Here is a 25,000-nt window from a genome sequence, read left to right on the forward strand (position 1 = left end):
TTCAGGAACGCTCGCCGCGCCGAGCGCACTGTGGAGACGACAACCGGACAAAGGACACTGTCACACTCATAAAAGATATCCAGCTCCACGCTAACATTGTCTTCTTTTTTTTTCTTCTAAGACAAAAACATTTTATTCACGTTTTTAATCTCATTTTGTTCTCATTTTCACAAATAACCGGAACCCTTACTTGCTTGAACAGGTCGATATGAGCTACAAATGGCCACCGGCCCACACTTTGGATATCATGCCCTATAACCAGTGTTGGGACTAACGCGTTACTGAAACGCCGTTACTTTCGGCGGTAAATAGTAATCTAACGCGTTTTTTATATTCAGTAACTCAGTTACCGTAACTACATGATGCGTTACTACGCAGTATCGGCTACAAAGTGAGAAGATCTGAGAAGATCTGAGTGTGTTTTATTTATCTGGGCTTCAGACATGATTTTATTTCAGAAAAAAAACATCTGGTTAGGCTTTGTGTATGTAGTGTGTGCCTTCCTTGGTTTACAGCTATGTTGTTATTATGCGGTTTGTTACTTATGTATGTTATGTTGCAGCTATTTAAAATAGTTTTGTCAATTTGTTCTGGCCTGAAACAAATTGGCCCTTTGAAGCATATCTTTGTCTTTGTGTGTTGTATGTAGACCACATTGCTTAGCAGAGTTCAGTGATGCAAATGCATGTCAAGTTGATCAACACATTGTATTATTCTCTAGTGCAATAACAGTACTGAAATGAAAGCCTAAAGGGCATTAAAGGGGGCCTTAAAAAAAAAAAAAAAAAGTACAAGTAACTAAATAGTTACCTTTCACAGTAACGCATTACTTTTTGGTGTAAGTAACTGAGTTACTTTTGAAATAAAGTAACTAGTAACTGTAACTAGTTACTGGTTTTCAGTAACTAACCCAACACTGCCTATAACAATTGACTTTTGAAAGATGGGTAAAAGATCAATCTTAGCACTGTTTGTGTAAGACTCAGGGGTCTGCAACCAGCTAGTTTATGCACCGCTATGAGTCTTTCAAAGTTCTGCATCAGCCCCTCAATTCTAGGGCCAATGTTTTTTGGTGAGAAACCATGAGACTTAACTTGCCATGATTTGGCTTGTTAGATTTTTTTGTTGCTATTAAACAATAGTAACTCGAGAGAGATGAAGTGTTATTGGAGCTGGTGCTGTGTTACAATACTTTGAGTGTATACAAAAAAGGCATTTCTGTACAAGTTGGCAGTATGCCTCATGATCGACTCGCATCAACACAAGAGAAGTACTAAAAGCCAACCAATAAATGCCGTTACATAATACCAGCGTTACTAACTTACAAACAACTTTTAACTACAACAAGGGAATGATTAGCAACAATTCAAGGAAGCAGTGTTTCCCATAAACTGCCAAGAATACCTGTGGCGGTGGGGGCGTGGCTATGGGCGTGGTCACCATGACATCACTGAATAATTTGCATAATTTACTACACTGATATGATTTTCTCTAAAAAGGCTCAAAAAATGTATACTTACTAATTAATAACAGTTTTGTTTTTAACGTCCATCCATCCATCCATCCATTTTACAATATAATTACAACACTTTATGTACATATTTATATACAGATTTGAACAATAAGTTATTCACTGAAATATATTTATTAATTGTGGTTCTTACAAAAAATATATCTTATAAAATATAAAAGCTAAAATGTCTCTTAAAGCTCTGCCCCTTTAATTAGTGCATACTAAATAATTTAACTTTAGCCTACTACTACAACCATATTATTAACCAGCAACATGAAGTGAAACAGAGGCAGAGGTGTCCTGCCACAGTCAGGAACAAATAAACAGAAAACAGTAGTGGTCAAATACAAATAAGGCAACAAGAGAATTATCCTGCACTTCTCTTTTGTAAAGTAAATCTGAACAGCCTATATGGGCATCTACATCCACTATATGATTTGCCTGAGAAGCTGGACAGGACAAGAAAAACTACAACAAAAAATCTATTTGTGGCGGACGTAATTCTTTCGTGGCGGGCCGCCACAAATAAATGAATGTGTGGGAAACACTGAGGAAGTGATAATCATGTAATCCTGTACAGCCTGTTTGTGGACAAGGAGCGAAACAGCCATCAAAGCACTTTAAATCCCCTGTATTAACTACCGGTATAAATAATTAATTTTTCTAAGTAATTTGCCCAACACTGGTGAGAACACAACAGACAATTAAAACTAAAATCCAGCTTTGTTGGATAGTGTCATGTGGCGACTGGTGTGGGTCTCCACCTAGGGAAACTATAGGGGAAAAACTAGAAAAAAAAACACTAACAAAACATGCAAAATACTGGAGTAAAAAAGAACAAGACAGGAACGTAACTTGACAATACGCCAAAGGAAACTGTATATGTAGCATTAAATTCAATAATATTGAAGTTAATGTAGTAGTAGTAGTAGCGTCATAATTTGAAAATGGTCATGTTTACAATTAAAACGTCTTCATTATCTCCGACGGGGCAATTTGTTCATTATGGGTCGTGTCCCTGCACACTGCAAAATAGTTCACCGTGTTATTTTATTTATTTATTTTACTGTGGGAACAAACGTGCAATATTTCCTTACATCTGCTTTGTTATTTCGGATAATATGAAAAAATAAAGATTTTTTTTTTTTTGCCATACTGCCCAGCCCTTAACGAGGCTCACACAGCTGAGCCCTAAATCCATGAACACTTCCCAGGTCTTCCAGGAACTTTGGTTTCAGGGAGGGACACGGAAGCAGATTTCAACAACAAAGTTATGTTCTGCAGAAAAGTGATATTATATGCATTATTATTATATGAATCTATGGAGATTCTTGTCTTTTGCGTTCATATTTCACTGTGTTTGTTGCATATTTGTTGCAATTAGCTTTATTGTAAAAGATCGGTCTCGAGACGGTCGTCTAGGAAGTAAAGACGAGAGACGTTCATATGTTCCTAATCAGTATTTTATCGTTCATAGTTTATATTAAAAACCCCACATTATTTATTTTCATGGTCATTCTCTTATTCAACGAAAAGGCTGTAAAATTCAACTCTGTTTTTTGAGGTGGTCTGTCATATTTTCATCATTCAATCAATTATATTGTGAGTGTTTGTATTGTGTATTGAGCTTTTTTAAAAGGGTTCCTTAAAAAACAAAGAACACATTCAGCAGAATGCTTGACACGTTTTACATCTAAAATATTGTGTCAAAAACATTAGACACAGACAAACTCAGTGTCATGTTAAAAATCTAAAATAAAAGAATAAGACCGGTGAATATTGTCGCACAATTATCAGCCAGTCGCTACTCTGTTACACATAAATATCCTGCTGTTATCATGTATACAGTATGTGTGTGTGTATACTGTTTATTTTACATACATACCACACACACACACACCGGCCCACAGATGCACTTTTACTGATCAATGTGGCCCCCGAGTAAAAATAATTGCCCATGCCTGATTTAGAAGGAGCAGCAAATTCAGTCTCACAATCTGCTTCAGCTCACCAGTAATCCTGCCCTCAATGTGTACTCGCAGGAACTCACAGAATGTCTTTGTGACTGAACTACTGTATTGTTCTCGACGGGGAGAATACACAAACTTACTAATTGAATCAGAAAATAAGCCATATTTATTTTTTAATTTGACTTTTTGTTGGTGTTTGTGCTGACTCAACTCCTCTGATATGACACGTTTTGTTCACATTATTTTTGAGTTTGTGGAGAAAAAACATTTTGTTCCTGAAATTATCTTTAAACGTGATTTATGTGTTGGTACATGTTATTTTACAGTACCTCAAATTCAAACTGCACTTTAATGTACTTGATTAAATATAAGCTACAGTATTTGAGTTTTAAATAAACTCTACAATCTGGGTCAGTTTTTGCCTTTTTCCGAATCCACTGGTGAGAAGCACTGATGTATACAAGTAATCAAAGAATACAAATAATTTATCATTTAAAAGTGTTGTTTAGTAAATGTTAACTTGAAATACAAGTCTTACAGCATTCAGTACGCCGCTGATACTTTGTTTACTGCAGAATGCAGTTTATGATGACAAGCACAATAACAAAAGTTGTTCTCTTTACCCCAGCAAAACATACCGAAAAAGAAGCAAAACCGTGGCTAAAACTAAGGTACGGATCATAGCGTGGGTTACCTGTACTGTTGCATTTCTATCATAGATATGAACCAAACGACAGTTGGCAGCTGTTAGTAATATTAGCATATATTACCTAGCAAAAACATGGTGAAAATGTCTGTTACAAGATACTGCAGTAGTAAACAGAAGGTATGCACGGTATTCTTTATAATCCGGCCCGAGACAATCCAACTTTAAAAAGGGGTCATATTATGATTTATTTTTGTACATATAAAACACCATCTTGTAATCTGCATAACATCTTCTTCAGGGAAAAATCTGCATAGATTTTGTTTTACAGACCTATTTTCAGGCCACTTTATTTCTCCCTTTCAAAACAGCTCGTTTTGAGAGGCGGAACTGTAAGATGCAAGAACTCATTCTTGGAGTCGTATCTTGGCCATTTTGTCATCTAAAATATAAATGTGCGCACAAAAACTAAAAATGGTGGACGTGCACAAGGCAGTTTGGGTACATTTATACCACATATGGATAATCCGCTGACCATGTTCCAAATTGGTGACGTCACCAATTGTGCACATTCCAAACTGACTGACTGGAGGAAGTAGATGGGGAGGCAAGATTGTTTTATAAATATTTCCGCAATCCCTCCACGTTTTATTTCCATTTTTCGTGGCTTATGCAGATCCCAAATGCACAACAACAGCAGGTACCGACCAATAGGTAAGAAAAGTTGTTTTTGCATGATAGGGCAACTTTAATAATAAAATATATACAGTATATTAGGCCTTGATATGTGCTAAAAATAAAACTCCCATTTTTTTCACCAAAAATTTGATTTAGGATTTTTCCAGTTTTTTTCCTACTTTTTAAAGAAATCAATGAATACAAATGACAGAGGTGATCTAAAAACAAGTTTTGATTTTATTTGACCAAACACTAGTAGTTTGAAATGACACTACATACCCTGCATATTACTCTGGGCACATTTCTAGCAAAATTCTAATTTGTATAATGTTATTTACAGATACAAATTGTATTTTAATGCAATAATTTTAGAAACTGTATTAGAATACGTCTGTAAACAAAAATGTAGCATAGCACATTGCATGCAAATAAATAATAATCTCCAACATTGAGACTAATGAAGCGCAAACTTTAAACTTTGGTCTTGAAAAAAATACTGTTGTAAAAAAAAAAAGTAGTATTATAGCAAATAAATAAACTCCAATAAATCAAAAAAGATACCAATACCAACCAAGCATTAAATAGTAATACATATCAATCTCATAAAATAGTAATACAATCAATCATCTCAATAAATTACAAATTTAAAACGTCTGTTTTGGATAAAATACTACTGTCTGTGTCTAGGGCGGCGTGGCTCTGTTGGTAGAAAGGCCGTGCCAGCAACTTGAGGGTTCCAGGTTCGATTCCCAATTCTGCCAACCGAGTCACTGTCGTTGCCTCCTTGGGCAAGACACTTTATACCCACCTGCTCCCGGTGCCAACCACACCGGTTTAATTGTATCTTAAAGATGTAGATAATGGGTTTCAAAATGTAAAGCGCTTTGAATATATAAAATAATAAATAAATGAAATTTTTAAAAAAATGAAAAAAATAAAATAAAAATTAATCTCTAGAGAAAAGCGCTAAATAAATATAATTCACTGCACTAGTGTAAATAAAAATGTATTATGGTACGTTGTCTGCAAATACATTTTTAGGTAAAACATTGAGCTGGCTATATAGTTTAAGTAAGTGGATAAACGCAGGCTTTTCCCTGAAGTATCCTGGGCTCCTTGTTAGTGTGTACTGATGTTAGAGCGATAAAGTACACTTCATTGGACATGTAATATATCACTATATTGATGGTTAAATGTGTTATAATTCCACAACAGTTTTGCAACAGCACACGCACGTATGAGCTGTCAGGTTTGGCTATGCAGAGCGACTGCTTTAGTGTTTGCTCTGTGCATTGTTCTCCATACCGTACATAGTACCAAGTGTAAATGATTTCGCCACAGTAGGCTGCTTCTTAGGTGGAGTTGTTGCGGTCAAGAGTTGCAGTTTTCCCCACTCGGCTCGATGCTGTTTCAGATGCTCGAATAAGTTTGTTGAGCTGCTGCCTTTAAAAAAACAACTTTGCAGCACGCAGTCACTTGTTCCACACCTGTTGTCGCAAATCTAAAGCATTGGCAACACTTTTCTTTTCTTTGAAACGAACATCTTGCTCTCGTTCGCAGTAAAAAAAAAAGTAAGGGTGTGGGGGTGAGGGCTACGGAAGCTCATGGAGGCAACGAAATATGCCGGAGCATGAAATGAAAAACTTTTTTTTTTATTCATCAAATTGCCTGCAACAAAAAACTTGAATTTAGTGATAAAATCTCACCCAGGGCCTATCTGATATTAATTGAGAATAGACTATATGAAAAAATTAATTATGATTTTAAAAAATCCCAGCTCTAGTATGATGCCTAATTCAGATTTAGTATATGATCAAAGTCGTTGAAATTATAAAATAAATTGGGATTTCTAACGGAATAGGTACCTGAAGTAACCCGATTGCGTCATTGTGTGTTTATAGAAGTAAACATGGCTGCAATTCTTGTCGGTCTCAGTCCGAGCGCATTTGTGGAAATTTCAAGGATTTTGTGCACCATATTCCCAACAAAATAACTTGACATAGGAGATTAAGAAGCAAGATGATTTTGGTTATAGCAGTTTGTAGGTCATATACAGAGGTTGGACATAAATGTGAGTTCTAAGACATATTTTTGCATGTTTTCTGCTCATCGTTTACCATTTATTTTCAAAACCGTCTAAGAACAATGACGTTTCTCGCTTTTTGAGGTCGGTTGAGTGCGACTTGATTATTCAGATCGCAGTCCGATTTATATCCACATGCAAAAGAGGCCTGGGTCAAATTTGAAAAAAATAAATCGCAACTGTACTGTTCACACTGACATGAAAAAAGTCGATAAAGGTCACAAATGGGCAAAAAAAATATCGGAATTGACCTGAAGTGTGAACTAGCTGAAAGGGGCCTTATTATGCAAAACCAACTTTTCATACCTATTTTGTACCTGCTGTTGTGTATTTGGGATCTGCATAAGTTTGGAATTTTCTCCTTCTGTGCATCGTGCCACATGTAACATCAGCAGATATTGCCATATATGGTATAAATGTACTCAGAGTGCCTTGCGCACTTCCGCCGTTGTAGTACGACCAGTCCGACGCTATAGTCACTAAGCTCAATTTTCGCTATCGTCTTGTTGTGGGCCAGACTGTGTCGTGCATGGACATGCATCCAGCGCTGTTGCCATTTCTAAAACAAAAGTAGTGTATAGTTCGAACTAGGGATGTCCGATATTATCGGCCGATAAATGCTTTAAAATGAAATATTGGAAATTATCGGTATCGGTTTCAAAATTATCGGTATCGGTTTCAAAAAGTAAAATTCATGACATTTTAAAACGCCGCTGTGTACACGGACGTAGGGGAAAGTACAGAGCGCCAATTAACCTTAAAGGCACTTCCTTTGCGTGCTGGCCCAGTTACATGATATCTACGGCTTTTCACACTCACAAGTGGATGCAATGCATACTTGGTCAACAGCCATACAGGTCAGACTGAGGGTGACCGTATAAACAACTTTAACACTGTTACAAATATGCGCCACACTGTGAACCCACACCAAACAAGAATGACAAACACATTTCGGGAGAACATCCGCACCGTAACACAACATAAACACAACACGGTTAATATCGGTATCGGTAATTAAGAGTTGGACAATATCGGAATATCGGATATCGGCAAAAAAGCCATTATCGGACATCTCTAGTTCGAACTCATATCTGTCAGTAACCCGCTATGGAAGCGCTGAAAAACTACAACAAAGTGGGCGGGGAGAAGACGCTGTCAAAGTGAAGCCCCGTAAATAAGACTGCCCACAAAATGGCACGTTCTGAAGAAACACTCGGAAAGCTGCTTGAAAACGGTCTGTAAAACATAATATATGCAATATTTTGACTAATGACCCACTATTACAAGTTATGTAGACCACGGAAGTGTTTTAAAAGTAGAAAAAAAATCATAATATGACCCCTTAAGTGATGAGTTAAGCGCTTACCTCTCAGCGTCCACTCGCAGCTTCTTGAACGCCGTCTGCAACGTTTCCTCCTCGCGGTCCGTCCCGCCTGCCGCCATGGTGGGCGGAGTCAACTCTGACCAGCCACCCAGCTGAACCAATAAACAGAATGTAAGCTCACACATGTGATACTACAAGTCAACTTGAAGGCACACTTGAATGTTATGTAATATAATGTTGTCTTCCATACTGCTGGGAAAGAGAATGTATTCCACTCTGGAATATTGGGCCTTTGTTTGTTGTTGAAAGTAAACAACAAACAACATGGCTGACCACTTCAAGAGGCCTGTTGTTAAGCATTAGAGATATCCATCTATCCAATTTCCATCTCGGGGTCGCGGGAGTCTTTCCCAGCTGCACTCGGGCAGGGTACGTTCAAGTCAATTTATTGAAAATGTGTGAGTATGCGTCAATATACACCAAACAACTGTATAACAACAGAAAATATGTAACGTGTAAGCAAACATTACCTGAACACGAAATTATTGTTTGACATGCGTCAGATTTGTGTGACGTCTGTCAGCAAAGTGCTCCTACTTACTGCACTTTTCAATAGTGTATGAAAACCTGACGTCAAAAGTATTTGCCCGTAACTTGACGTGGGACCCAGACAACAAAAATATTTGTGAAAATTCATACTGAAGATAAAAGTGTGAGGCACAACTGTGTGTGTCATATTCACAAGGCGGCAAGACATTTTTGACAAACATGTTTCATAAGCACTCCCACCATCTTGGCTAATGTTAGCTGGCTAGCGAGTAGCCTTTCGAGTCGCAACAGGAAACTTTAAAACACAGGACAACAAAAAACTTACCGTTCACAAAGTCCAGACCACACTGACAAAATAAACCCCACGCATAGAGGCGGCCTTGCCCGCCCCAGCAACTAGCTCACAATGCTAACTGACGATGCTAGCTTCGCAACGCTAACTGACGAGACTCAGCTCCGGGCAGCTTGAAAACACGACGAGCTTCGTGACTTTTACTCCTGCTGGGGTCACAAGTGAGCAATATGGGAAGTGAGCAGCGACTAGGAGAAGCAGCTAGTCAGCTTCTAGATCTTTCCTTGTTTACAACTACAGCAGACGCAGTGACTCTGCACACCATCGCTGACGTCACCAGAAAAACAAGGAGTGGGGGGGCGCTGACGTCACCACCACCCACAAGCGATCACATTTCAGTGGCTCAATGGAACAGTGCTATCTACATGTTCTAGTTTTATTGTCAAAACATTAAACATTTTTTATGATATCTTTTCAATAATCTGTATTGTTTATATTATATCTGTATTTATATATTATATCTGTATTTATATATCTATATATATATATATATATATATATATATATATATATATATATATATATAGATATATACATCTATATCTATATATATATATATATATATATATATATATATATATATATATATATATATATATATATATATATCTATAGATATATATATATATATATATATATATATATATATATATATATATATATATATATATATATATATATATATATATATATATATATATATATATATATAGATATATAGATAGATATATATATCTATATATATATATATATATATGTATATATCCATCCATCCATTTTCTACCGCTTATTCCCTTTGGGGTTGCGGGGGGCGCTGGAGCATATATATATATATATATATATATATATATATATATATATAAATATATATATATATATATATATATATATATATATATATATATATATATATATATATATATATATATATTATATATATATATATATATATATATATATATATTCACTTGTTTTATTTTCTTGTTGCTGCATGTGAGATTACATGCAGGTGGATGTGGTTTCTTGGAAACTGTCATGCTTTCGGTTTTGTTGAGGTTTAGAACCAGTCCGTTTGCTTTACTGTGGGCTACTATGTGTGCTACTATATATATATATATATATATATATATATACATATATATATATATATATATATATATATATATATATATATATATATATATATATATATATATATATATATATATATATATATATGTCCATCCATCCATCCATCCATCTTCTTCCGTTTATCCGAGGTCGGGTCGCGGGGGCAGCAGCTTAAGTAGGGAAGCCCAGACTTCCCTCTCCCCAGCCACTTCGTCCAGCTCCTCCCGGGGGATCCCGAGGCGTTCCAAGGCCAGCCGGGAGACATAGTCTTCCCAACGTGTCCTGGGTCTTCCCCGTGGCCTCCTACCGGTCGGACGTGCCCTAAACACCTCCCTAGGGAGGCGTTCGGGTGGCATCCTGACCAGATGCCTGAACCACCTCATCTGGCTCCTCTCGATGTGGAGGAGCTGCGGCTTTACTTTGAGTTCCCCCCGGATGGCAGAGTTTCTCACCCTATCTCTAAGGGAGAGCCCCGCCACCCGGCGGAGGAAACTCATTTCGGCCGCTTGTACCCGTGATCTTGTCCTTTCGGTCATAACCCAAAGCTCATGACCATAGGTGAGGATGGGAACGTAGATCGACCGGTAAATTGAGAGCTTTGCCTTCCGGCTCAGCTCCTTCTTCACCACAACGGATCGATACAGCGTCCGCATTACTGAAGACGCCGCACCGATCCGCCTGTCGATCTCACGATCCACTCTTCCCTCACTCGTGAACAAGACTCTGAGGTACTTGAACTCCTCCACTTGGGGCAGGGTCTCCTCCGCAACCCGGAGATGGCACTCCACCCTTTTCCGGGCGAGAACCATGGATTCGGACTTAGAGGTGCTGATTCTCATCCCAGTCGCTTCACACTCAGCTGCGAACCGATCCAGCGAGAGCTGAAAATCCTGGCCAGATGAAGCCATCAGGACCATATATATATATATACACATATATATATATATAGTTGTATATACACTACCGTTCAAAAGTTTGGGGTCACCCAAACAATTTTGTGGAATAGCCTTCATTTCTAAGAACAAGAATAGACTGTTGAGTTTCAGATTAAAGTTCTCTTTTTCTGGCCATTTTGAGCGTTTAATTGACCCCACAAATGTGATGCTCCAGAAACTCAATCTGCTCAAAGGAAGGTCAGTTTTGTAGCTTCTGTAACCATACCATACCATACCATACCAACTTTATTTATAAAGCCCTTTAAAAACAACCACAGTTGAAAAACAAAGGGCTGTACACCACAAAGAAATAAAGGCAAAGGACAGATTCAAAAATAAAATTTAAAACAGAAGTAAAATACACATTAAAAAAGCAAATACAACGAGCTAAACTGTTTTCAGATGTGTGAACATGATTGCACAAGGGTTTTCTAATCATCAATTAGCCTTCTGAGCCAATGAGCAAACACATTGTACCATTAGAACAGTGGAGTGATAGTTGCTGGAAATGGGCCTCTATACACCTATGTAGATATTGCACCAAAAACCAGACATTTGCAGCTAGAATAGTCATTTACCACATTAGTAATGTATAGAGTGTATTTCTTTAAAGTTAAGACTAGTTTAAAGTTATCTTCATTGAAAAGTACAGTGCTTTTCCTTCAAAAATAAGGACATTTCAATGTGACCCCAAACTTTTGAACGGTAGTGTACATATACAACTATGCTTGTTTTATATAACAATACTTGTTTTATTTTCTGTTACATGCAGGTGGATGTGGTTTCTTGGAAACTGTCATGCTTTCGGTTTTGTTGAGGTTTAAAGCCAGTCCGTTTGCTTTACTGTGGGCTACTATGTGTGCTACTATATATATATATATATATATATATATATATATATATATATATATATATATATATATATATATATATATATATATATATATATATATATATATACATATATATATATATATATATATATATATATATTAGGGGTGTAACGGTACACAAAAATTTCGGTTCGGTACGTACCCCGGTTTAGAGGTCACGGTTCGGTTCATTTTCGGTACAGTAAGAAAACAACAAAATATAAATTTTTTGGTTATTTATTTACCAAATTTGTAAACAATGGCTTTATCCTTTTAACATTGGGAACACTATAATAATTCTGCCCACATTAATCAACATTAAACTGCCTCAAGTTGTTGCTTAGATTAAATAGAATGACAAAACTTTTCTTCTACATATAAAAAGTGCAACATTAAACAGTTTCAAGTCAACTCATCATGCTCAGTTTATTACAGCATTTGGGAAGCCTGTAGTTGATTTTTATTATGTAAATGTTTTTATATTTGTATCAACATGTGATAGCAGGGACCCTGCCATTCAAAACTAGGCTGCTACATTGCTAATGATTAATTGTAATGTATTAAATTTAACTATAGCTGGAAAAAGTAGTACAATAGCAATAGGGGAGACTATTCATCCCTGAACACCACGGAGTTCATGTAGGCTTAATGATGCAGTTACATTACACACACACACACACACCGCAAAATGAGCTAACGTTACGCTAAAAGCTAATTAGCCTTCACCTCAAGCCAGGACTGCAAGCGAGCTGAGCTACAGTTTGTTTCTAGAACGTCAACAAGCTCATAGTGATGTTACTAGTAGTTGACTGGGAGGTGTTTATTTTAATTTGGGGAGAGTCCGCTGCCTGATGCTCACCTGCTAAACACCTATCTGCTAACCCCACCGCAGAAGCACTGACTCCATGCGCTCTGATTACGCACTGCTGATTGGCTGTTACCGCTCTGAATACGCACTGCTGATTGGCTGTTACCGCTGTGGTTGTAACCAATCATATGGTTGTGTGGGTGGGACAATGCTGGGTGCTGTGTAGGAGACAGAGGCAGAAAGCAGAGCAGCTTGTTAAGACTTTAGCTTAGGCGGCTACTTCATATGTTCGTGTGGAAACACGTTCGGTACACCTCCGAACCGAACCGGAACCCCCCCTACCGAAACGGTTCAATACAAATACACGTACCGTTACACCCCTAATATATATATATATATATATATATATATATATATATATATATATATATATATATATATATATATATATATATATATATATATATATATATATATATATATATATATATACTGTATATATATCCACTTGCATGTAACCTCACATGCAGCAACAAGAAAATAAAACAAGTGAATAAATTCAAATACCTGGGTGTCACAGTAACATCTGATGGTAGGTGTGAAAAAGAGATAAACAAAAGGATTGCCGTGTCAAAAGACAGCTTCAACAAAATTAGTCTCATATTTAAAAATAGAAACATCTGAATTGACACTGAAGTGTATTAATTAACTCATTTTATGTTCTACATATGGTGAATGTTCATATTCATCTTGGAGAAAGCAAACCTTCAAGATTGAGTAAACAGTGGTATTTCAGTTTGAACACATGATAACATAAGGCCCCTTAGTTTGATATTCGCAGGTGAATTGGATCACTTCACGTAGGAAGGAGGCCCTAATTGGGACTTTGGAATGCAAAAGTGATCGCCCTATCCTTGAGAGGAGACTACCTGTCTAGTTCAAACGCCAACCTTTAAGTTATGACTTAAAGCAGTTGTTTTCCAGACACTTACATACAAACATCTCCTTTTATGCTTAGGTGGTGCTGTTTAAACTTAGCACACACCCAGACAGACAAAGAAGGAATATATAAACTGATGGTTTGGCCTCTCCAGGAAGGTGTTCTCCATATTTGACCTGACCTCCTCCCAGGAACTGCAGTCCTGTGTAAACGACGCTCGCTTGTAATGAAGCAACTTTTGGTTCAGTAAAGCGTCTCCGACGTCTCTTTTGATTCAGCCACACTGCTGTGTCGCCCTTCGGTCCGGACGAGGATGACAAGACCAGAAATACACTTCAACACCAAACTCAGAGTCCTCAAAACGTATGTATGGTCTGTCCTACTTTACGGCTGTGAATGCTGGACTTTAAACTATCAACAACTGAGAAAATTTGAGGAAACTGAAATGTGGTTCTTCAGAAAAATACTCTGCATATCATGGACTGAAAAGAAAAGTAATGAAGAGGTATTGGCAAAGGCTAAAACAAGAAGATCTCCATATGCAACGATTCGAAATAGGCAGCTGAAATTCCTCGTACATATCATTAGAAAAGACAGCTTAGAAAAACTGATGTTAACAGGAAAACCAGTAGGAAAGAAATTTCCAGGTCGACAACAAACAATATATATCAACAGCCTAAGAAATGTTATCGGAAATATCAACAATATAGAACTCATACATAGGGCAGACGACAGAGAAGTCTGGAGAGCCCTGATCATCGATGCCTGCAAACAAGCCTGATACCCCATCCATCCATCCATCCATTTTCTACCGCTTGTCCCTTTCTGGGTTACGGGGGGTGCTGGAGAGCCTATCTCAGCTGCATACGGGCGGAAGGCAGGGTACACCCTGGACAAGTCTCCACCTCATCGCAGGGCCAACACAGATAGAGAGGCAACATTCACACTCACATTCACACGCTAGGGCCCATTTAGTGTTGCCAATCAACCTATCCATGGTGCATGTTTTTGGAGGGGGGGTGAAGCCGGAGTACCCGGATGGACCCACGCAGTCACGGGAAGAACATGCAAACTCCACACAGAAAGATCCCGAGCCCGGGATTGAACTCAGGACCTTCGTATTGTGAGGTACATACACTAACCCCTGTCCACCGTGCTGACATCACATGGACAAAGATAAAACCTTCTGGAGGAAAGTTCTGTGGTCAGATAAAACAAAAATTGAGCTGTTTGGCCACAATACCCAGCAATATGTTTGAAGAAGAAAAGGTGAGGCCTTTATTCCCAGGAACACCATCCCTACCGTCAAGCATGGTGGTGGTAGTATTATGCTCTGGGCCTGTTTTGCTGCCAATGGAACTGGTGCTTTACAGAGAGTAAATGGAACACTGAAAAAGGAGGATTATCTCCAAATTCTTCAGGACAACCTAAAATCATCTGCCCGGAGGTTGGGTCTTGGGCGCAGTTGGGTGTTCCAACAGGACAATGACCCCAAACACTTGTCAAAAGTGGTAAAGGAATGGCTAAATCAGGCTAGAATTAAGGTTTTAGAATGGCCTTCCCAAAGTCCTGACTTAAATGTGTGGACAATGCTGAAGAAACAAGTCCATGTCAGAAAACCAACAAATTTAGCTGAACTGCACCAATTTTGTCAAGAGGAGTGGTCCAAAATTCAACCAGAAGTTTGCCAGAAGCTTGTGGATTGATTGATTGAGACTTTTATTAGTAGATTGCACAGTACAGTACATATTCCGTACAATTGACCACTAAATGGTAATACGCGAATAAGTTTTTGAACTTGTTTAAGTCGGGGTCCACATTAATCAATTCATGGTACAAATATATACTATCAGCATAATACAGTCATCACACAAGTTAATCATCAGAGTATATACATGGAATTATTTACATTATTTACAATCCGGGGAGTGGGATGTGGAGGGGGTTGGGGTGGGGGGTTAGGTTTGGTTGATATCAGCACTTCAGTCATCAACAATTATATCATCTGAAAAATGGACATTGAAACAATGTAGGTCTGACTTGGTAGGATATGTACAGCGAGCAGTAACAAAAGCGCCTTATTGCAGTGAAACTTGCCAAGGGACATAAACCAAATATTAACATTGCTGTATGTGTACTTTTGACCCAGCAGATTTGGTCACATTTTCAGTAGAACCATAGTAAATTCATAAAATAACCAAACTTCATGAATGTTTTTTGTGACCAACAAGTATGTGCTCCGATCATTCTATCACAAAAAAATAAGAGTTGTAGAAATTACTGGAAACTCAAGACAGCCATGACATTATGTTCTTTACAAGTGTATGTAAACTTTTGACCACACTTTACGTTGTTATATATTTAGGTTCATTTACATTCTTTAACCCGAACGAAAGCGTCACGATCCCGCTGATGTCATTTCACGTCTCAAAGTGTTGGACCAATCACAGCGCGCCAACTGGACGTTGTTCCCAGACGTTTTGTTTTCACCCAATCAGCGCATAGTGCGTGGGAGGCGGCCGTGAGTGTCAATCCTTTCAACCAATGAGATACCGGGTTTGAAGTCACGTGAACCAGGAAGTTCAGCTGTTCTGACCGGCGTCTCTCGCTCTCGTTGCTCAGTTGCCTGGACTGTTGGTAGGCTAGGCTAGGCTAAGCTCAAATATATTAGGCAGAGGTAGAATTGGCCGAACAAGGTAAGTTGTAAGCTCTTTTACCCGAGGGAAAAGAGACGGAAATGTTTCGTCAAAGCGGTTTGTCGGCCGCTCTCCTGCTCGCGGTGGTGCTAGGGAGAAGTGAGTCGCTGAAAGAAGGAGAATGTGAAGGTAAGTTTGACTGCTAGCAGCGACTAGCCTCGGCAACTTTAAACACATCAGCATTCAATTGAATAACTTCAAACGTAAACGTCGTTGTGCTTTTTAATTCACATAAACACAATCATCATTGGTTGAATGGTAACTAAAGGAGTTTCCATTGATGAAGTTCTGGTTTAGTGATTGAATAACGTGTGTTTTCATGGGCTAGAACAGGGGTCCAAAATGTTGGAAGAGCCATATTGGACCAAAAATCCAAAACAAATCTGTCTGGCGCCGCAAAAAAATTAAAGCCTTCTATAAGTGATATAATGAAGTCAACGCATGATATAAGTGTTTTTATGAGCTATATTAGGCTACTATCAAAATTATAGTTTAAGTTAAGTTAAGGAAATTAAATGAGCTGAAATATACCTACAAACGAGGCATAATGATGCAATATGTACATTCAGCTAGCCTAAATAGCACGTTAGCATCGATTAGCTTGCCAAATATGCCTGATTAGCACTCCAAACAAGTCAATAACATCAACAAAGTTCACCTTTGTGCATTCGCGCACAGCATAAAAAGTTTGGTGGACAAAATGAGACAAAGAATGAGTGGCATAAATATGTCTTTCTGTAGCATCGTTGAAGAAAGTTATACATGTAAACAAAGTACGGTGAGTTCATGGACAGCCAAAATTAGTAGGACAAAACGGTGCTCACCAAATACTCTCATCAGATAATCATGTTTAATACAAACAGTGGGATTTCTAACAATTAGGGAGGTTTGTGTCATGTTTGTCCTCCTACAGAAACCATATTAAAACAAAAATATATTTTCCCCCCATCTTTTTTTATTTTAATACATTTTTGAAAAAGCTCCAGGGAGCCACTAGGGCGGTGCTAAAGAGCCGCAAGTGGCTCTAGAGCCGCAGGTTGCAGACCCCTGGGCTAGAACCTTGTAACTGATGTTTGTTTCATAGTGTCTTTGTAGTTAGACGGAGAAGTCATGTGTAATAAATGGAATGATTCCTCAAATATGATCATGTATATCAGTGTTTTTCAACCACTGTGCTTCGGCACACTAGTGTGCCGTGAGAGATTATCTAATTTCACCTATTTGGGTTAAAAATAGAGATGTCGCCAAGAGGAAAGCCCCTCATCTGTGTGCAAGCTGCCTGGGCCGCGTCCAAGCTTTCGTACTGTATGTATGCAAAATTGTCACCCTTCACGTAGTCGATGTTTCTGATGCTCCAAGCGGTCAAATTCTCGCGCTAGGGCGGCCAGCGGGTTAGCAGGGCCAAGACCGCCCACCCAAAGGCGCGGGGTGGGTTTGGCCTTGCCGTAACAGATAAATGCTTTAAAATGTAATATCGGAAATTATCGGTATCGGTTTAAAAAAGTAAAATGTATGACTTTTTAAAACGCCGCTGTACGGAGTGGTACACGGACATAGGGAGAAGTACAGAGCGCCAATAAACCTTAAAGGTACTGCCTTTGCGTGCCGGCCCAATCACATAATACCTACGGCTTTTCACACACACAAGTGAATGCTATGCATACTTGGTCAACAGCCACACAGGTCACACTGAGGGTGTCTGTATAAACAACTTTAACACTTTTACAAATATGCGCCACACTGTGAACCCACACCAAACAAGAATGACAAACACATTTTGGGAGAACATCCGCACCGTAACACAACATAAACACAACAGAACAAATACCCAGAACCCCTTGTAGCACTAACTCTTCCGAGACGCTACACCCCACTCCCCAGCTATTTAAGCTGCTGTTTTGAGGCATGTTAAAAAAAAAAGCACTTTGTGACTTCAATAATAAATATGGCAGCGCCATGTTGGCATTTTTTTCCATAACTTGAGTTGATTTATTTTGGAATACCTTGTTACTTAATATCGTTCAAAGGAAGACATGAAACTGCTACAAGAAAATACCACAAAAAGAGAAAGAGCCACTAAAATAGGAACGCAAGACACAGACTCAAAAAAAGTCACAGCATGATGTGACAGGTATTGACAGTACACCTACTTTGAGACAAGAGCTATATTGATGCATGGTTGGGTATGGTTTAAAGTCACATCCAACAATTGCGACAACGACTTTTTACTGTCAACTGAGTTTAGTTTTTGAATGATTTCTGCTGGTGGTGTGCCTCCGGATTTTTTCAACGCAAAAAATGTGCCTTGGCTCAAAAAAGGTTGAAAAACACTGATGTTTATCACGTGTCATTTAGCTGTGGAGTGGTCCTTCCTTTCACACAGGCCCAAACACATGAATGTTCGCTTCTAAACGGTCCCATAGGTATGAAAGCGTGTTTGTTTACATATATCCACACAGTCAGTGCAAGCTGGACAAAGTCAGCTGGGATAAGCTCCAGCTCAGTGTCACCTTGGACAGAATGTCTTGAGAAGGAATACAATATTTTTCATGTTATTTTCTTTTTCAGTGTGTGTGACGTTTCTTGGAAAGTTCTACCAGTCTCTTCAGGAGTTAAAAGTGAACTTAAATAGTGCCGACATTGAGAAGGCACTTCTGAAGAGCTGCAGTGATGCCAAAGGCAAAGAAAATCGTTTTGTAAGTACTATCACAGCGATCGGATCTCCCCTGGAAAAGAGTGTCTTCTAATCTGTGGTGTTTGTGGGTACACAGTGTTACTACATTGGGGCAACCAGCGATGCCGCCACCAAGATAGTCAATGAAGTGTCCAAGCCGCTCAGCCACCACGTCCCTGTTGTCAAAATCTGCGAGAAACTTAAGAAGAAGGACAGTCAAATTTGTGAACTCCGATACGGTGTGTTCCAGTTCCTGCCCCCGTTTCGCTGCCTTGTGTTTCCATGTCATGTCATTGTGTGTGTACCTGCTGTACTTCCAGACAAGCAGCTGGACCTGAGCTCGGTGGACCTGAAGAAGCAAAGGGTGAAAGATCTGAAGAAGATTCTGGAAGAGTGGGGTGAGTCGTGCAAAGGCTGCGTCGAAAAGTCTGACTTCATCCGCAAGATCACCGAGCTGATGCCCAAGTACGCCCCTGCCGCCGCCAGGACTCGGACTGACCTGTAAAGTCACATTGACTGTGTACTGTTCTCATTCTCTCTCACACACACACACACACACACACACACACACACACACACACACACACACACACACACACTAGTCTAAGGTGGTCTTTCAGAAGAGGGAAGTCCACCTTTATTCCTATTGGACCATGGACCAGGTGTGTCTTACCCAGTCTTCATGACCATGTACAGTAAATCATGTTCACTGTCCACATGTCAGCTGTAGATGTGGCTCCAGCCCCTCCTTCAGGCTGTTTGGCGCCCATCTGCCATGATTCTGTAACTTACATGTGCATTAAAACCTTTGTTTTTTTTAAGTTTGTTTAAATGTATTCAAACACCACCTCAGACATTAAAGCGATGACATCACTTTAGCCATCTTATTTTAGCGTCAAGTAAGTCTTTTATAACACTTCTAGTGTCTAGTAATAGCATAGAACTACAGTGTTCTAATACATGTGACGAGGTATTTCTACAAGTACTCACTAGTGGGCAATCAAGTTGGAACGTGCCGTGTCATTGACATTAACTTTCGGATTGATGGGATGAACAAACATGGCTGACCACCTCAATAAGTGTTTTCTTGAGAATTTGAGTTGCATTCAAGTCGATAAGCTAAAATCTAGCTTTCAGAGGTTATAGTGATATATTCAGACCAATTTATATACACAATGGCTTGTAGTCACTGATGGCATCCAGCATGACTCAAATGTAAACATGTACAACATAGTTAATGTTTAGGAACCCAACTTTTAGTGCCATTCCTACTTCTAATGCACTTTTCCTAGTCACAGGTCGGAAATGTCTCCGTTCCAATTTCCTAAAAAGCAGCATATTTGTTCCCGAGCTTGTTGACCTCACTTACACTGTCATTCTAATTCTTATTTGGGAAACTGGGGAATTCTATCTGAAAATGTGTTTACATGTTTTTGATATTTATGTTATTTGATCAAGTTTGTTTCACAGATGAACATTGCTCAACTTCCTGCATTCTCTGACATATTTGGAACGCGTTTACAAGCTCTGCTACATTTCTGATGATGTTCATATGTGAAATAAAAATATTCAGTGTTGTTAAATATGTAAGTGCTTCCAAATCATTTGGTTATTATAAATATTTGATATATATTGATATATATATATATATATATATATATATATATATATATATATAATCAGGAAGTTGAAATTATCTTGCAGAAGTGCTTTCTCTGCTGAAAAGTCGCTAAAACATTTGTATCCTTGCGTCATGACGTCACGACGTCGTCAATGACTCCGCCTCCAAGGAGAACTCGCACATTCCTATTGTCCAAGATGGCGTCCTCAGTGTAGCTCCTCCGACGCTGACATGTTTTCGAGCTGCTTTCGGCTCTTTTTTCCATGTTTGAACAAGCGTCGTCGCTTCGGGCCGGACGTGTCGCTTTAGTGAACCCGTTTCTCGTAACCTGGTTCGGGCTTACTTTGCCGAACGTCGCTGCCCAGCGAGGATTCCTGCTGCTGCTGCCCTCCCCCCTCCGCCGAAGTCGGAGCTCCATCCCCGCACCGACATGAAGCGGCAGGCCGCCAGGGAGAGTCCGTCGAGGGCCTCTGCTAAGCGTCTGCGGGAGAGGGGCCGAGAGAGCAGCCGCCGAGAGGAGCTTCCCCCACCGCCTCCGCTTGCTCTGCTGCTGGCCGATAGCCGCGGACATCGACGGCGCAGCCGGAGCAGGGAGCGCGACAAGACGCTTCATCCGCGACACGACGTCAGCCTGCTGGGCCGAACGCCGCCGGCGCGGGACTACAAGACGCTGCTTATCAGCAACCTGGGCCAGCAGGTCCCGGATGAGGACGTCGAGGACGCACTCTTTCACGAGTTTAAAAAGTTTGGTGACGTCAGCGTCAAACTGTCGCACACACCCGAACTGGGCCGCATTGCTTATGTCAACTTCCGTCACCCAGAGGATGCCAAGGAGGCCCGGCACGCCAAGTCGTCCAGATTGGTGCTGGCCGAGAGGCAGCTTAAAATCGAACCAGTCTACGTCAGGAGGCGGAGCGTGACACCCCCTGACGTCACTTACTTGGCGTACCGGCAGAGGTCGGTATCCCCGCCCGGACCAATGCTCACCCTCCGCGAGCTCCGAGCCCGCCACTTAGCCCTGGAGAGTCTTAGTCGTGAAAGGCTCCTCGACTACTATGGCATGCTGGACGAGAGGGGACGGCCTTATGGTTTTCCGCCAGCGCCGCTGCTAGAGGACTTGAAGCCGGAGGATGACCAGAGGGCCACCAGCAACCTCTTCATCGGGAACCTGGACGGCGGCGTTACTGAGGTCGAACTGAGGCGAGGCTTTGACAAGTACGGCGTCATTGAGGACGTAGTCATCAAGCGTCCCGCGCGTGGCCAGGGCGGAGCCTACGCTTTTGTCAAGTTCCAGAATTTGGATATGGCCCACCGGGCCAAGGTGGCCATGCAGGGCCGGCTGATTGGCGGAAATCCCATCAAGATCGGTTATGGCAAGGCCAACCCCACCACGCGCCTTTGGGTGGGCGGCCTTGGCCCTGCTAACCCGCTGGCCGCCCTAGCGCGAGAATTTGACCGCTTTGGGAGCATCAGAAACATAGACTACGTAAAGGGTGACAGTTTTGCATACATACAGTACGAAAGCTTGGACGCGGCCCAGGCGGCTTGCACACAGATGAGGGGCTTTCCTCTTGGCGGACCCGAGCGCCGCTTGCGGGTAGACTTCGCCAAAGTGGAGGAAAGCCCCGCCCGCCCGTTCACTCCCGGCTTCCAACAACCCGTCCAGCTCCTGCCTCCCTACGACCTCCTCGGGGAGGCGTATAGTCGCCATCGCAGTTTGGAACGTGAGCTGAGAGGCGGAGCCAGACTGTCCCCGCCCTCCCACACCCTTCCCTCACAGAGGGAGCGAGAACGCACCCTGCTGGAGAGAGACTTTGTCGCCAGCCCCCCACGCAGCCTCGACAGGAGAGTGGCCGCAGTCGAGGCTTTGGGGAGAAGCACCAGAGGGGGGGGACGGAGCCGCAGCCGAAGCCGAGAACGCTGGCTGAAGGAACGTGAGGAGAAGAGAGGCCGGAGGCGGAGCCGCAGTCTATCGACTGAGCGCGAGAAGGGGAGGGGAAGACTTCGCGTGTCGCCTGATGCTAGCCCTGACCGAGCACGGGTCCGAGCCCCCGACTCCACTACAGAACCACGAGACCACTCGCCTGAGGGTGGCGTGGGCGCAAGTCGCACAGCCCTCAAAGAAGCAGAGTCCCCGCCCACTCGCCACCACAGCAAACGATCTTCAGGCGAGCAGCTGGACAACCATCGCACCCCCAACGCCTCGTCTCCGCCCCTCCCAGCCAACACACCCTCCTCGTGTCCCGGCTCGCTGTCCGAGTTTTCCCGGGCGACGTTGTCCAAGTCGTGGCGCGGCTTCTTCGCTCTGAAGAACAGCAGCTTCCCCACCGAGCTCTTCCTGCTGGAGGGCGGAGCATCCTTCTTCTCCGGCGTCATGCGGCACAACCGAGAGCAGCTAAAGATCGCCCAGCGCCTCCGCATGGACCAGAGCCGTCTGGACGAGGTGTCACGCCGCGTCAAACTGGGCCGGCCCGACGGGTACGCCGTCCTGCTCGCTCTCCAAGGACCTGTGGACCGCCAAGCCTCCGTACCCGAGGCGGGACTGCAGGTGCGCCTCCTGCGCCACCTGGTGGCCTATCTGCGCAACAAGGAGGCAGCTGGCGTGGTCAGCCTGCCTCCCGCCAAGGAGGGAGGCCCGGGCGCCATGCTATACGCCTTCCCACCAGGAGACTTCTCTGTGCAATTCCTGCAGGCGGCCAAGAGGGCGGCGACACGTCTAGACGAAGAACACATGGTGGTGGTCATCGTTAACGACACTAATTGACCCAGTTAGAAACATGAAGTGACTTGTGTTCCTCCACCAGTGTGACGCGCTACATCGCCATGTCACAGCTGGCGTACTAATGAACAATGAGTACATTTGTGACTTGTTTGATGTCATTTTTTTTTTAACACTAAAACATTTTATTCCCCAACAGGATGTAGAAATGTCATGTCACACCTGAGATGAAACTATTGTGCTGTTTCCATGGTAACCTTTTTAATTGGCTTAATTGTGTTTTGATGTGTTTGTTTTTAACAATTGTCCTGTAAAGAACTGTTTACTCTTACCCTGCCATCAGTGGTTTCACTTTTTACTGCAGGTGGCGCTATTGCACCGCACATTATAGCATTAGCCGTGCTAGTCCATATGCTAAAGATAAACATAGCACATATAGCAGTAAACATTATGATGTTTTGGTCCTCTAGAATATAGTGTTTTTTTAACATCGTGATATCATCTACAAGGTTCTCAAACCATGGACCCCTTTCAGGAATGAACATTTAAAAAAAGATAAATTTACTTTCATCTTAATTTTTAAACTGGCAGAGTACTGTAACAAGACGGGAATCGTTCAAATAGACCAACTTTTGTTTTAAAGTGGATCTAATTGGGTCAACTTAAACATAATGATTATGTTATAACTCACTGCATTTTATTGAATTCACTGTCAGGAAAGAAAATATTGTGAAGATGTTAATTCGGCCTTGGCTTCATGGATTTGAATTGCAGGCAGGTGAAGAAGACAAAACACACTTTAGTCTTCCTTCATTGTTCTCAATAAAACCAAACTCCGTATAACTGTCGTCATATTTTTCAAAAATAAGCAGGTTTGGCATTTAGGTCCCTCGATGAAGTGGATGGATTTCAATGTCTGTCCATTAGGCCCGGCAGCAAGAGGCGCACCTTTTATTGTCTCCTAAGATAAGTTGGTGTGTCACATTATCAAATTCATAAACCCCCATGTGAGAATTGTCTATAGAAGTTTGTCATTTTAGCCTCTAATTTGTCAAATTAGCAGACCACAAGTTCTTGACAATGCCGGATTTTACGTCACGCTGTCATACAATTTCTTAAATGACGTTTAATTAACTTTGACCAGCAGAGGGCGCCATTGGACCATGTCCAATACGTGTTAAGGACAGTCGAAGTGGAGGAGGTCCCTCTAGGCCAGGGGTCACCAACGCGGTCGCCCGTAAGGACCAGATGAGTAGCCCGCGGGCCTGTTCTAAAAAAAAATATTTTAAAATTTTTTAAATTAAATCTACATAGAAAAAACACAAGATACACTTTCAATCAGTGCATCAACCCAAACAACCTCCCCCATGCACACTCATCCACACCCACTCACACAAAAGGGGTTATTTCTTTCTGCTACCAATATTCTGGTTCCCACAACATAGACAACACATCTGCAAGGGACACAGTCCCTGAAGCACACATGATTGTATAGGCTGCTGGTCCACTA

The 25,000-nt window shown here is 41.1% G+C and overlaps 3 protein-coding genes across 3 annotated transcripts in view; 2 read left to right on the forward strand and 1 right to left on the reverse strand.

Annotated features, from left to right (window-relative positions):
* Positions 1 to 9,428, reverse strand: part of oser1 (oxidative stress responsive serine-rich 1) — a 10,425-nt gene extending 997 nt beyond the window's left edge. Inside the window, exons 1-3 of the mRNA XM_062047452.1 lie at positions 9,089 to 9,428; positions 8,257 to 8,366; positions 1 to 28 (exon numbers count right to left, since the gene is read on the reverse strand). The exon at positions 1 to 28 is cut by the window's left edge and continues 83 nt beyond it. Of these exons, the coding sequence (XP_061903436.1) occupies positions 1 to 28; positions 8,257 to 8,333 (105 nt within the window). The 5' untranslated portion in view covers positions 8,334 to 8,366; positions 9,089 to 9,428. The remainder of the gene's footprint in view (positions 29 to 8,256; positions 8,367 to 9,088) is intronic.
* Positions 9,429 to 16,362: 6,934 nt separating this feature from the next.
* manf (mesencephalic astrocyte-derived neurotrophic factor) lies at positions 16,363 to 20,023 on the forward strand. Its single transcript, XM_062047464.1, has 5 exons — positions 16,363 to 16,605; positions 19,045 to 19,172; positions 19,248 to 19,389; positions 19,471 to 19,690; positions 19,721 to 20,023. Exons 1-4 carry the CDS (start codon positions 16,518 to 16,520, stop codon positions 19,653 to 19,655), a joined length of 543 nt encoding a protein of 180 aa, XP_061903448.1. The 5' UTR covers positions 16,363 to 16,517; the 3' UTR covers positions 19,656 to 19,690; positions 19,721 to 20,023.
* Positions 20,024 to 20,923: 900 nt separating this feature from the next.
* Positions 20,924 to 24,740, forward strand: rbm15b (RNA binding motif protein 15B). Its single transcript, XM_062047477.1, has one exon. It carries the CDS (start codon positions 21,202 to 21,204, stop codon positions 23,533 to 23,535), a length of 2,334 nt encoding a protein of 777 aa, XP_061903461.1. The 5' UTR covers positions 20,924 to 21,201; the 3' UTR covers positions 23,536 to 24,740.
* The last annotated feature ends 260 nt before the right edge of the window (positions 24,741 to 25,000 follow it).

The sequence above is a fragment of the Entelurus aequoreus genome, linkage group LG01 (genome assembly GCF_033978785.1).
Source record: "Entelurus aequoreus isolate RoL-2023_Sb linkage group LG01, RoL_Eaeq_v1.1, whole genome shotgun sequence".
In the NCBI taxonomy this organism is placed as follows: Eukaryota; Metazoa; Chordata; class Actinopteri; order Syngnathiformes; family Syngnathidae; genus Entelurus; species Entelurus aequoreus.